Here is a 14,825-nt window from a genome sequence, read left to right as displayed (position 1 = left end):
TTTCTGTATATGTGGTGCTGAGGAATCGAACCCAGGACTTCCTGTGTACGAGGCGAGTGCTCTACCACTGAGCCACATTGGGCCCTAAGGGCCAGAGAACACAGGAAAGGGGCCATGGGTGATTTTGTTTCACTAAATCCTCGCCTCTGCGGGTGCTGACGGGTTCAGCCAGGGGCATCCAGTGTGCGCTCTCCTGTGCTGCTCAGCCTGCCACATCCCGGGCAGGCTGGGCCCATGCCCGCTAGAGGCCCAACCTCTGTCCCGAGGAAACAGAGAATCAAATTATCTCGAATGTTATCTGAGTAGCAGTCCACACACATATTCGTCCACGCAGCAGTCAGCCCCCATCTTCCCCACAAAAGGGCCGTTCGTGTTTGTGAGCTAGCCCTGACAGGAGGCGTGCCAATGGGTGGTTCCTTCATGCCCCAGGAAAATTCTAGAAGTGGGCAACCCAGGATCTAGTTTGTTTGGTTTGGTTCCTGGGGCTTGAACTTGAACTCAGGGCCTTGGCGCTAGCTTGAGCCACAGCAGCACTTCTGGCTTTTTCTGTGATTCTTTAACTTTCCTGTCCGGGCTGGCTTTGAACCAAGATCCTCAGATCTCAGCCTCCTGAGTAGTTAGGATGACAGGCATAAGCCACTGGCATCTGGCTCTTCCTTCCTTTCTTTCTTTCTTTCTTTCTTTCGTGCTCTATCGCTGGTGTTTCCTAAAGGTTCCTTCACTTCCTTCTGCGGGCTCACGAGGTTGTTCTGCGGTGGCCCCAAGCGGGTGTGATTTGGCTTCTTCTCTTCTGCTTTGGCAAGGTGGCCCGCCCTTCTCCGGGGAGGGGTGACTCCAAGAGCCCGCTCCTCCCATCCCCCCTCCCTCCCTGAGCCACCGATGGCTGATGGATTGGAGATGTCGGCCTGTCAGCTCGCATTGGGTGCTACCTGATGGGAGCCCGCACGGAGGCAGAAGAATCTGTCTGCCGTCAGCTCCGTTAGTAAGTCCCAGAGAACGGGAGGCAAGCAGATGCGCTGGTGAGGAGGCTTCCTTCCCGGAGTCCGGGGGGAGGGAGGCACGCTGGAGAGGAGGAGACTTTCCTTTTTTTAAAGTCATAACAGCAACACTAAAACTTCTTTCTGTAGATGAATGGCAGAGCAATGGTCCCCCGGGGATCTGGGAGTGTAGGAAATAGTACATTTCTGTGTTCATGATTCGGAGCTGGTCCCAACGCCGGCTCTTGGAGAGCCAGGCTTTGTATTGTCTACGAAGTGGTCCTCATTTCCTGTCCGGTCCTCAGCATCCTGCAGGTTCTGAACTCTGATGGGTCACGTTGACACTGCCTTTAATCTCAGCCCAAAGTGGACTCTAGCCTCCCACCTGTCCTTGCCCTCCTCCCCCAAAAAAAAGATGACAGGAGAGACAAAAGTGCTGAGATTTTCATGTAACTTCACATCCTCAGATCTTCAGAGCATCAAAGCCTCTGTGGAGGCTCCGGAATGATAAATATAGGCACCTTTGAATCATCCCAACCATGTTATGAAGTCCAAACTCGGTGCCTGGACACAGTGGTCCATCTTTTCAGGTAGTACTTAGCACCTAGAACCTAGCTATAGTTTTGCAGAGGTGCTGTGTGCTCAGTACTGCTGAGTGATGGTTGCGGTGGTCCCCAGCAGGTATGGTGTGAGATGCTTTGGAGAAAGCTGTGAGGATCGTCAAAACATATGAAAAGGATGCAGAATTTGTCAAAAAGGACAAAAGTCACAGGGTGGGAGGAGGGGGAGGGGTGAAGGGGAAGAAACATAGGGAGATGTGTTTGATGAATGACATCCTCCCCCTCATTTCCTGTTGGAGGAGGGGACTGCCCTCGGCTGGGAGGGGCTGGGAGTCGCCATGCATCCCTGCCATCCCTGCTTGCTCCAGCGGGCCCTAGAACCGTAGCCACGGCTCCTCATGACCAAGGGAAGGCCTTTCGACCCTGACTACCCTGCCCACCCAATGGGGCGAGATGTGAGGCTCTGCTCCCTCCATTACAATAGCAAGAATGCAGAAAACCCCTAGATCTTGTGCAACCATGGAGGAGGAGGAGGGGGAGGGGGCAGGGGAGGAAGAGGAAGTGGAAGAGGAAAGAAGAAGATGAGGAGGAGGAGAAGGAGAAGAAGAGGAGGAGAAGGAAAAGGCAGAGATAAGAAAGAAGAAAGACAGACAGAAACAAGGAGAAGAAAAAGAAGACAACTCATCCCAAGAGGGCTGGCATTTCCTCTTGGGTCCAAGCCTCTGATTTGGTGACACGTGTAGATGTCTGGGATGCATGTAGATTTCTAGGACACCTGTAGACGTCTGGGATGAGTATAGACGTCTGGGACGTGTGTAGACATCAAGGACTCGTGTGGATGTTAGGGACGCGTGTGGATGTTAGGGACGCGTGTGGACGTTAGGAATGCGTGTGGACGTTAGGGACGCGTGTGGACGTTAGGGACGCGTGTGGACGTTAGGGACGCGTGTGGACGTTAGGGACGCGTGTGGACGTTAGGGATGCGTGTGGATGTTAGGGATGCGTGTGGACGTTAGGGATGCGTGTGGATGTTAGGGATGCGTGTAGGTGTCAGGGAAGTGTGTAGATGTCTGGGATGTGTATAGAAGTCTGGCACGCGTACAGATAGATGTTCGTGCAGACATCGTGGAAGTTCCCTCCACCACTGCGGTCAGCATGGAGGCGGATGGCATCCTGGGAGAGAATCAGCCCCTACACAGCGAGGAACTCCAGCCCCACTGGAATTCACAACCCAGATCTGATTGATCCCCAAACACACCTCAGTCGGGAGAAGAGGTGACGCAGGGTAATAAAAGAAAACCCGATTTGCAATAAAAGCAACTTGTGCAAAACAATGACAAGATAACAACTAGAATCAGACTCGAAATCCCCCGCTTAGAATACCATCTCCACTCCACGGCAGGGAACCCACCCCAGACCTCAGCTCCTCCCCTCACAAAGAGCCACACTGGCCTGGCGCTGGTGCTCATGTCTGTCATCCCAGCTACTCAGGAGGCTGAGATCTGAGGATCGTGGTTCAAGGCCAGCCCAGGCAAGAAAGTCCCTGAGACTCTTATATCCAATGAACCACCACCGGAAGTGGAGCTGTGGCTCCAAATGGTAGAGTGAAAAAAGCTGAGGGACAAAATGCCCAGGCCCTGAGTTCAACCAACCAACCAATCAAAAAAAAGCCACACAACCATAAATGCAGCACCATTCTGAATATGCCTAACTATGCACCTGGGGAGCAGGGAACAGGGGGAAGGGGAAAGGGGGGGGGTCCTGGTGTGGAATCTGCACCCCAGGGGCATTCAGTACATATCTGTTGAATACTAACACGCTAGACATGGAAGAACCCTCAGGAACCAGTGGACGGAGGTCTCCTGCAGACAATTCTGGCTCTGTTCTCCTCCCCTGGGATGGGGACCCCCAGCTTGCCTTGGGATAATGGGGTCTCCCCCCTCCCCAGAAGGGAGGGATCCAGTCCCTTGCTGGGGAAATCAAAGCACAGACGAGGAATTAGTCAGCAGATGGTACAGCTCTGAGTATAGGGAAGAAAGGAAGGAGGGCAGGGAGGAGGTGGGAGGGAGGGGAAGGAGGGGGGAGCAGGGCAGTGGGAGGGAGGAGGGGGAAGAGGGGGAGGGGGGCCCAGGGCTCCGGGTTTTGAGAGGTGCACGCGTTTTATTTCATTTCACCGTCACTGTGCATTGGAGAAATGTTCTCCGGGCACGGACGGCAAAGCCGGGCTCCTGAGCCTGTATTAGCAACCTCTCCCTTTCTTCCACATTCGTCCAGTCTGTCAGGTGCACAGGGAGGCGGCATCCAGACCCTTCCATCCATGTGAGCCACGCACCTGATCCGACTCAGCCTTCCCTCCACTCCCTCCCCCTTCCCAAACCCACCCCCCTACCCACCCCCTCGCTCTTCCATCTTTCCACCTTCACACACAGATATTAAGCATTTTGTCCACTCTTCACTCCAACACCACAGACTGGGCCTGCTTTATATTTCTGCTACGTTTTTGTCAGTTATGGGTCTTGAACTCAGGGCCTGGGCACTGTCCCTGAGCTCCTTCACTCAAAGCTGGTGCTCTACCACTTGAGCCACAGCGCCACTTCCGGTTTTCTGGTGGTTCATTGGAGATCAAAGCCTCATGGACTTTCTCACCCAGGCTGGATTTGAACTGCGGCCCTCACAGCTCAGCCTCCTGAGCAGTGGGATGTCTGGTGCCTGGCTCTGTCATTCTTTGTTGTCATTCGGGGACTGTGGCTCCCACCTGTCATCCCAGCTACTCAGGAGGCTGTGATCTGAGGACCAAGGTTCAAAGCCAGCCTGGGTAGGAAAGTCCGTGAGACTCTTATCTCCAATAAACCACCAGAAAACCAGAAGTCGTGCTGTGGCTCACGTGGTAGAGCACCAGCCTTGAGGCTGAGGGACAGCGCCCAGGTGCCCAGGTGTAACTGGCCGTCCCTGCACATCCCTGCGTGGCTGCGTGGACTCGATTTCATGCTGTATGCCCATCGGATCCGGACTGTGGAAGCGTTTTACCCTGGGCTGTGGGGGGCTTTGCCGTGGGGCGGTGCGGGCTCCAGCTCTTCCTTTCTTCACTGGGAAATCAAGGCTTGTTCCTTTCGCTCTGCCCGAAGCCCCGTGGTTACCTGGGGGGCGGGGGGCGGGCACATGACAGGGTGCACATGCACCTCGTTATTACAACGATGATGGTGATTAGTGCTCAGGTTTGTGAGCTGGAAACAAGGGTAGAGACTCAGGCGGCCATTGTGGAGAGATGGGGTGGCCGGGGCGCTGCTTCGTGCGCGTGGGGGTTGGGGGGGGCTGTCTGGAGGAAGGCTTCAGAATATTCGACTGCCCCCCTATTTACGAACAGCCGGGAGCCGGCACAGCACAGGGCAGAGCTGTAAGAACGAGGGACCGAGGTGGGCAGGAGGAGGAGGCCGAGCCCCGCGGGGGTCTCCTTCCTCCCTCCCGCCACTCCCCCCCCCCGGGCTTTGGTAGAATGCCAGCGTGGCCCCCGTCCTCCTGGCTCTCGCCACCGCCTGCGGTGGGTGAAGCCCGTGTGAGAATTCACCAGCTGTGCCCGTGCCGCCTCTGTGAGTGGAGATTATGCACCAGGAAAAGCTCTTCCGTCTCCACTCGGAGCAGAGCCAGCGGCACGGGGAACAGTCGTTGTTGATGAACGAATGAATGAACGAATGATCCTTCTGGATGAAATCATTTTGCTCTCATTCATCAAGCTGGCTGAATCTTCCTCAGAGAACAACACACTTAGCAACCTCCCCCAGGCCTTCAAGGGTACGGCTGGCTTTCCAAAACAGCTCCCAATGGGAGACTACCCACCCTCACCCCAGCTATTTGGAGGCTGAGATCTGAGGATAGCAGTTTGAGGCCAGCCTGGGCAGGAAAGTCCGTGAGACTCTGATCTCCAACGAACCACCAGAAAACTGAAAGTGGCACTGTGGCTCAAAGCGGTAGAGCACCAGCCTTGAGCGAAAGAGCTCAGGGACAGTGGTCAGGCCCTGAGTTCAAGCCCCAAGACCGGCACACACACACAACAAAGGAGGAAAGAGCTGAGGACGATGGGGATGGAGGGAAAAATGGTGACTAGTGAACCCCAGAGAAAGGAACGCAGGAAGACCAGCCCAACGGGGGAAAGAGGGAGGGGGGGTGCACGGATTGGCCGCTCATTAAAACCTCCAGAGACTTCGGGAGCTATGGGCAAGGGGTTTGAGAAAAGTAATATTCTGTTCTGTGACAAGATCCTTTTTTTTTTTCTTCTTCTGAAGGGAAATAAGCTCCAAGAAGAGAGAGAGAGACAGAAAGAAAAGCAGGAGCAGGGTGGGCGAGGGAAGGAGGGAGACATATGGGGGGGGGAGGAGAGGGGCGAGGAACAGAGAACACGGCGAACGAGCCGCCCCCAGACACAAAATGCCAGCACGTCTGGGTGGAAGTCTCAATTGTCAGTGCCTGCGTCTCTGCTCATCAGAGCAGTCTTTCTGCTTTTCTCCACCAAGATGGGTCTCTATCCCAAAGCCAGGGACAAAAAGAAAACCCTTTAAGGCTGGCGCCGGGGACTCATGCCTGTCATCCCAGCTACTCAGGAGGCTGAGGTCGGAGGATCGTGGTTGGAGGCCAGCCTGGGCAGGAAAGTCCGTGAGACTCTGATCTCCCATGAATCACCAGAAAACCAGAAGTGGAGCTGTGGCTCAAAGTGGTAGAGCACCAGCCTTGAGTGAAAGAGCTCAGGGGCAGCGCCCAGGCCTGGAGTTCAAGCCGCAGGACTAGCACACACACACACACACACACACACACACGCGCGCGCGCGCACGCACGCACACACACACACACACATATGCACGCATGTATGTCCTTAACCTCCAACAACAGAACCCAACTTTGCCTCATGGATCCTGTTCTGAAACCCAGAAAAACCTCTGTGTGCTTAAAAACTAGAACCACCGGACACAGAATAGCGGGGTGAGGACAGAATGAAGGGCGAATGCTCGCCTCAAGTCCTTTCTGGTCCACACCCGAGCAGTCAGCCCCATCTTAGAAGCTGCTTTGAGAACAGCCCGGTGGGTCTCATGGAGAGGAAGCCAAGTGGTGATGATGGAAAAAGGATCAGCTCTCCCACACCCCCTTATGCCATCAGCCCAGGGTGGCAGAAGCCGGGGTCACGGCCCTAAGGTGGGATCTGGCCTCAGAGTTGCCCCCTGCTGGCCGGGGCGTGGAGGCTCACAGCTCCAGGCCTCCATCACTGAATGAGAAGGCGGCCATGTTGGTCGATGGCTGCACGCGGAGAACGCGGTGCTGAGCTGATGGCCACCGAATCGTTTGTCATCACTGCCTTTGGTGAGATGTAACCTGGAGGATCTGCCGTGGTCCTCCCCACAGACAGAATCCACCGATTCTCCCCTCCCTCCCTCCTGTCTTTAATTAGGAAGATGCGCTGCCCTATTGGGAAGCAACGCTATCATTCCTTCTGCGTGTTTTTCCATAGGGGTCTGCAGCTAGGCTTCGAGTGTGCGGCCAAGGCTGGGAACCCCCCCCAAACCCCAGAAATGCCACACATGATCAAACCCACTCACCCCCCACCCCCTGGGGCTCCAAACCCGCTGCCCCGAAGGCGGGCGGCTCCCTGCTCCTGGGGCGATCGGCGCAAGGTGAGGCCGGGTCCCCACTGTCTCTCCCCCTCCCTGCGGCCTCCCTCCTCCCCGCCCCCCATTTCTTGCTCATTCTGAACACCACTCTCCCCTTCCATTCTGCAGCACGTCGGGGAGCAATCCCATTAAATATAATAACAGTGTGGTAATACAAAGCAGGCCATTTTCCAGCGCTAATAACTTGCATTTCAAAACCACTTGTGTGCTCCGAAATTTAGAAAAGCATCAATTTCTCATCAGGACCTGCGCGCGCGCTCATTGAATCGCAAGCTTTCAAGTCTGTGATCGGGGGTGCTGGGGGGTGAGTTATAAATTACACAGAGAGGAAAGTGAGGTGCTGGGGAGAGAGTCAGGGCGTTGTTATGGGGGGGGGGCTGGGGGGAAGGTCCGTGGCTGGTAATGAATAGATTCTCCAAGGAAACATTCACCTCCGTTCTGAGGCAGGCTGGGGAAGGAAGTTCCCCGCCCCCTCCCCCTCCCCCCCCCCCCCCCCCCCCCCGCCCCGAGTGCTGAGTTCAAGTTTACACATCAGCGCCATGGTCACCTTTGAATCTGTCTGGCTTCTGCGGGCCAAACAAATGTAGCCACACCCATGGCAGTGGTTCAAACCCACGGAGGGCCCTGCAGGGTTGGCTTCTCATCCCCACTAGTGTCTGGGCCTCAGTTTCCCTTCTCAGCCCAATGAAACAAGAATGTGTGCAACAGCCCCGGCTGTTGACATCATGACCACATAGGAACATTCTAAAAGACCTTTTTTTTTTTTTTGGCCAGTCCTGGGGCTTGAACTCAGGGCCTGGGCACTGTCCCTGAGCTCTTTCACTCAAGGCTGGTGCTCTACCACTCGAACCACAGCTCCACTTCCAGTTTTCTGGTGTTTCATTGGAGATCAGAGTCTCAGGGACTTTCCTGCCCGGGCTGGCTTCGAACCACGATCTTCAGATCTCAGCCTCCTGAGTAGCTGGGATGACAGGCGTGAGCCACAAGCACTTGGCTCCTAAAAGATTTTTTTTAATCTGAAAGAGAACATTCAACTTCTGAAGATCATAGCAAATCTCTCTCTCTCTCTCTCTCTCTTTCTCTCTTTCTGCCAGTCCCAAGGCTTGAACTGTCCCTAGCAACTGTCCCTGAGCTTTTTTTTATGCAAGGATGGTGCTCTACCACTTGGGCCACAGCGCCACTTCTAGCTTTTTGGTGATTCATTGGAGATAGGAGTCTCACCGACTTTCCTGCCTGGGCTGGTTGATCCTCAGATCTCAGCCTCCTGAGTAGCTGGGATTTCAGGTGTGAGCCACCAGGCGGGCCAAATTGATTTATTTGGGTCACTTCATAAAACTCTCCCTACGGTTCTCAGAAGATGAGAGGGGTCTTTGGGGGCACAAACGTGCTCTGCGGATTCCCGTAGATCAACATGTGTGCTTTGTGCACACAACAGGTCCCAAGTGACTCTCTCGTGGCACGGGATGCTGGGCACCTTCAGACGGCCCCTGGACCCACGTGGGCTCCTCCTGGCCGGGTGGGGAGGCAGGGAAGGAAGCGGAGCCTGGGGGAGCTGGGCCACTAGAGGCCGCTCCGGGACAGCGCTGCTCCCTGAAGGTAAAAGGCACGGAGCGGAGGAGCACGGTTGCTAGGTAGCAATGGGCGTCATGGCAACCAGGGCTCCTATTTTTAAAATGTGTTGGTGAACACAGGCACACATGCATGTGCGTGGGGGGGGGGGAGAGGAGCATTCCTCCGTGACGTTTTGGGGTTTGCCACGGCGGGCGGGGCGGGGGGAGAAGATCAAGGAGCTGGCTGATCTAGAAGCTATTAAATCTCCTCCTCCTCCTCCTCCTCCTCCTCTCCCCATCACCTGTCACAAATGAACCACTGAGACCACACAGCAGGACTAGAAGGCAATTCTGGCTGGCTTCCTTTGAGCGTCATCAGCCATGCTGGCCTTGACTCCTGATCCGTGTTCTATGGATGTTTCTAGAAATCTGCCCGGCCAAGTGAACCTTCCCAGGTGTGCCCCGCCTCTCTCTCCCCACGAAGTCCAGGCACTGCTGGCACCCCGGTTCCCCATACTGGGTCAGAGACACCCACGGGTCCCACGCCTGCCGTGGGAGCGGTCACCGACGGGGCTGGGGGCCCTGTGGCGTTCTGTGAGGTGCAGAAAAGCAGCCGCCATGTGCCGCCCGCTCCTCCCCCTCCCCACGGACCATCTCCTTTCCACAAATCCAGAGAATGAGTCTTTGACACACAGAGAAGGAATAAAGAAAAAAAGAACTCATCCTTCCTAGAAGTAGAAAACCAGCCAGGCGCCGGTGGCTCACACCTGTCATCCCAGCTACTCAGGAGGCTGAGATCTGAGGATCGAGGTTCAAGGCCAGCCTGGGCAGGAAGGTCCGTGACACTCTGATCTCCAATGAACCACCAGAAAACCTGAAGTGGAGCTGTGGTTCAAGTGGTAGAGCACCAGCCTTGAGCTGAAGCGCTCAGGGACAGCGCCCAGGCCCTGAGTTCAAGTCCTACAATGGACCAAAAAAAAAAGAAGAAGAAGAAAAGGTAGAAAGACAAGCAATGGTGCAGCCGGGCACAGCAGGTGATGGGCATTTCACACAGCGATACGCCCGTGGCTGGCGGGTGCTGGGCATTGGTTCCCAGGCTGATTTGGGCTTTAGCCTGGTCTCATCTTTGAGGGAAGAATTTATCGGAGATTCTCTGAGAGGTAGGTGTCTACGGCAGGGCCTGGCTGCCCCAGGGTTAACGATGTTTATAAACATCAGCGGGGCTCACCAACACAGACTGGGGAAAGCCGGTCTGCAAGCCACTGCTTTGGCAGTGCTGGGATTAGAACTCAGGGCTTGGCCCTGGCTGGGCTGGCACTCTACCACTTGAGCCACTGGCACCGTGGACACCGGTGGTCACTTGTGGCCACCAGTGCAGCTTTCTTTCTGGATCTGCACAAACCATCGTGGTATGTCCACAAATCTCTGTTCCTACGAGGAATCCCACAACAGCCCTTCCGAGCTCCTGAGACACAGGTGGGAGTCTCTTCACCCGTGGTTCTGTTCCCAGCCGTCCACCGCCTCTGAGCCTCCACCTTCCCAGGTGAAAGGCATGAGGCCCACGTGAGCATGCGCAGAACTCGCTCACAGAAGGCGGCCGGGCCCTGGGCGGCTGGGAGGGGGACCAGCCGGGCCTTCAATCATCATCTACGGGACACGTGCGGCCTGTCCACCCCCTCCACAGACGGCGAGGAGGAAACCGCATCCGTTCTTAAACAAGTCGACAAGACAAATGATGGTATTACTGTAGACTTCCAGTGTGCTGACGTGACCTAACGTTGCTGGCAGACTTTTGTTCGGGGAAGGGGGGGGTGCAGAAAGGGAGAAGGGAGGGAGGGAGAGAGGGAAAGGAGGGGGAGGGAAGGGAGAGGAGGAGGAGGAAGAGAGGAGGAAATAGGAGAAGGATCTGGAAAGGCCATGGGAAAATGAAGGAAGCAAGTAGCTGAGCTTTTTCTATTTCCATCCAGCACCCTTCTGCACAGTAAATGTTTACTAATAATGATAATAATAATGATGATGATGATAAACTCCACCCTCTTGATACCGACTCAGTGGGATATGGAGGAGGAGGAGCTGTGGGAAAAGCATCCACTTTGATTTCCTGCATCCTTGGCCCAAAGCACGTGGAGCTCTGCCGGTCAGACTTCATGTCCTGCGTGTTCTGACCCACGACCTCTGACATACGACCCCTCTCTGACCTCTGAGATAAGACTTTCTCCACCCTCGGGGCCCTAGGAAGGACCAGGCATTGGGACCATAGCTCTGTCCTCCCAGTGTGGCCTCCACCATGTCTTCTGAGCTTTGCCAGGAAGAATGTTTCCCTAGGAGGAGACGGCGAACCTTGTCAGAGATCTAGAGAGACAGCTGGCCAAAGGAGCAAAGTACTCCAGGCATGGGGGTGGTGTTGGTGGCTCACTGCTAGAACTTTCTATGGAACCTGAGGCCTGGGCTGAGAACAAAGCAACTGGCCAGTGGAAAAGCCCTCCTGGGCAAACAGCCAGCTGTTTACAGGTTTTCTTTTTAATTTGTTTTGTTGGTCCTGGGTCTTGAACTCAGGGCCTGGGAGCTGTCCCTGAGCGCTTTAGCTCAAGGCTGGTGCTCTACCACTTGAGCCACAGCTCCACTTCTGGTTTTCTGGTGGTTCATGGGAGATCAGAGTGTCACGGACCTTCCTGCCAAGGCTGGCTTTGAACCGTGATCCTCAGATCTCAGCCTCCTGAGTAGCTGGGGTGACAGGCGGGAGCCACCAGTGCCCGGTTACCTTTCTATTTTTTTTTTTTTTAAGAAAGATTGTTTCGTTGTTATGATAAAGGCAATTGCTGAGGGGTGACAGTTACGTAAGTCAGGTTGTGAGCATGACCCCCTTCCTTTGCTCTCTAGTTCTCTATTTCTTAAGCAGGGTGGCGGGTGTGTGGGCACTGCTCCTGGATGCCTTTGGTACAGTTCAATATTCCTTAAAGTAAGTTAAAAATGGACTCTCTCTCTCAGTCCAAGACTGGGACTCAAATTCAGTACCTGACGCTTTTGCGCATTGGTTGGTGCTCTACCAACTGAGCCACACCTCCAACCCCCGGATTCTCAAGACAGGCGATGAAACAAAGCCACGCTATCCAGTATCAAGTCTGCCAAAGTCTCCCTTGTGGCCTGGGATGGATTCACACCCACCCTGACACAGACACAGGGAGGTTTCTAGAAGGAGTTTCATGATTTCCCTGAACAATGCTCATTCCTACCTACTTGGCGGTGAGACCACTGTAATTTTCTTGAGATAATCGGAATTTTTACAAAGTACCTGCGTAAGTGCTTGATGAGAAAATAAGACCACATAGACCTGGGATAGAATCTTCTTGAAGCAGTCAATGAACACTCCCAAGAGAGCCACGCAGACAGAATGGGAGGCCATTAGGCAAAGCGGCTTCACACAGAGAACACGGGCCATCCGGGTGGTGGCACTGTCTGGGGGTGGGAAGGGGTGGCTGGGTCTCTGGTCCCCTCCTCCTCCTTCCTTCCAGCCCATCAGGAGGCCAGCAGCCTCTCACACTGGTCAGCGGGCACGTTTGCTCAGAACCCACAGAACCAAAGACGTGTGGGCACTGAACACCCCAGGGAGGTGGAGGAGTGTCTGAAGTTGTTTCTGGCATGTACATTGTCATGGCAACAAAGTGATTGACAGGAACCACCCTGTCATGTTGTTATGGCAACAAGGTGATGGACAAAACCTCCCCAACATGTTGGCATGGCAACGAGGTGGCTGACAGAAACCACCCCAGCACGTTGTCATGGCAACATGGTGACAAAGTAACTGACAGAAACTTCCCTGGTATACTGTCATGGCAACAAGGTGACAGAAACCTCCCTGGTACACTGTCATGGCAACACGGTGACTGACAGGAGCCACTCTGACCTCTGGCTGAGCCTGCAACCCTCCTGCCTGCCACCTGGCCTCATCCCCGCCCCCAGGGAACACCTTCTGTGTCCCCACGCTGTCTGTGGACTGGAACTCTCATGTCCCTAAGCCTACCTCATCTGAACAGACCCTCAGGGACCTGAAAGGCCTGGGTTTGAGTCCACATAGATCCATGTACCTCCCGATTTCGTTACTGTCTGCTGTCCATGGGGAAGGTGGGGGAGGGATGAGGTCAAGTACTTGGGCACCCGGGCACCGGGTGCTGGCCCGGGTTTCCTAGAACAAGTGCAGGGCACAGTCAGGGCTGGGCCCTAGTGATCGCCGGCCGCTGGAGGCTGGCCTTCCTCCTGCTGCCTCCTCCACCACTTCTGAGCCTCTGCGGCCAGGCCTCTTCCAGGGCCTCTATGCGCATGCATGCACACATGCACGCATGCACGCGCCCTCCCCTGCGCGTGCTCCTGCGCATGCCCCAGCAGGCCGCCCACACCCACACTCACCGGTTGAGCATGTTGGACTGGTAGATGCGCTTCTCATGCGTGTTGTAGCAGCTGCTCTTGGGCTCGGGGATGAAGCTGTGCTCGGACAGCATGTCCGACGCGGCCGTGGTGATGATGGCGATGCCGTCGCGCACGCGCGCAGACAGCCCGTAGTCCCACTCGTCGTACGAGACCGAGATGAGCCCTGTGGGGAACTCGGCTGGCACCGTGTCCGTGTCGCCGGCCACCAGGCTGGGCACGATCCACGTGTAGCCATAGCCCGTGAGCCCCACGGAGTGCGCCACCTCGAAGATGTAGGTGGCCTCCTCCTTGGTGCAGTAGAGCAGGATGATGGGGGTCTGCAGCTTCTTCAGCTGGTTCTGGATCTTGGAGTCCCCGTCGTCCAGCGACATGTCCAGCAGCAGCACCTCCTCCAGCTCCCAGCCCACGAAGCTGTTCTCGATGGTGCTGCGGATCTTGTTCACGAAGTCCTGGTACCCGGGGAAGTAGGTGGTGACAATGGAGAAGATGTACCAGTCGTACTCTTCCATGATGTTTAGCATCACCGAAGCCTGCTGCTCGATGGACGGCCCGAACTGGAAGAACATGGACGAGTCATCCTGTAGGGAGGGTGGGAGGGAGAAAGAGGGAGAGGAAGGGAGGGAGAGAGAGGAAGAGGTAGGAAAGGAAAGTGATAGGGAAATGGAAGGAGGAAGGGAGGGAGGGAGAGAGAGGTCAGTCAGTCTTTGGTGGCAGTGCACACCGAGCTTCCTGTCCATCAGCATTTATTTTCAGGGCGACTGCTTTCTTTGGCTTCCCCTCCCCCAGCAAAGCTAAATCACATACATGTATGGGACTGGGCTCCCACGCGTGTCTCCTGGGGAGGACAGAGTGGGAGGTGTAGCCTAGCAAGACCCTATGTACAACCTGCACACACACAGATGTGGAGCCGGGCGCCCATGGCTCACGCCTGTCATCCCAGCCACTCAGGAGGCTGAGATCTGAGGATTGCAGTTCAGAGCCAGCTTAGGAAGGGAAGTCTGTGATTCCCCATCAAGATGCTAGAAGTGGAGCTGTGGCTCAAGTGATAAAGCACCCGGCTTGAGCAAAGAAAAGCCCAGGGACAGCCCCTGGGCCCTGAGTTCAAGGCCCAGGATGGGCATCAAAATAATACTATTGATAATGATGATGAAGATGGTGATGATGATGATGATGACGACGATGATGATGATGATGGTGATGATGATGAGTGCCTGGAGTGTGAAGCCGGCCTTTCCCAGCTGTGGGTTCTAGTGAGAGGAGGGAAGGTGGACAGAGGGGTAGAGGAGGGCAGATGTGATCCCCAGGCTCTAAGTCCTCCTGGGAGAATGGAAGGGTGGAGCTGGGTGGGATGGGCTGGGGAAGGGGGGAGGAGGAGGGAGGAACGCGGGGTGAGTGGACCAGGCGCCTGGTATACAGGGGTGCACACGTCAGAATGAAGCCTCCTGTGCAACTGACTGATGTGACCAAAGTATGAGTGTGTGCGCACATGTATATGTACGTGTGTGTGTGCGCGCGCGTGCGTGTGTGTGTGTGTGCGTTTTCTCTCCTAGGGTCCAGAAAAAATCAGCAGAGCAATACGTGGGGTCTGGGTGGGGGGGAGAGGCTGGGTGTGGATGGAGGGGAGAACAGCGGGGCAAGTCAGAGCTGCTGACACATGTG

General features: G+C 55.4%; 1 protein-coding gene across 1 annotated transcript in view; it reads right to left on the bottom strand.

The window, feature by feature from the left end:
- Window positions 1-14,825, bottom strand: part of Grin2b (glutamate ionotropic receptor NMDA type subunit 2B) — a 119,170-nt gene that overhangs the window by 55,649 nt on the left and 48,696 nt on the right. The window contains exon 2 of the mRNA XM_042671561.1: window positions 13,146-13,744. Coding sequence (XP_042527495.1) covers window positions 13,146-13,744 — 599 coding nt within the window. The remainder of the gene's footprint in view (window positions 1-13,145; window positions 13,745-14,825) is intronic.

The sequence above is a fragment of the Dipodomys spectabilis genome, unplaced genomic scaffold (genome assembly GCF_019054845.1).
Source record: "Dipodomys spectabilis isolate Male_0828 unplaced genomic scaffold, ASM1905484v1 ptg000644l, whole genome shotgun sequence".
Lineage (NCBI taxonomy): Eukaryota > Metazoa > Chordata > Mammalia > Rodentia > Heteromyidae > Dipodomys > Dipodomys spectabilis.
The sequence above is the reverse complement of the archived record's forward strand: the minus strand, read 5'-3'. Positions and strand labels throughout refer to the sequence as shown.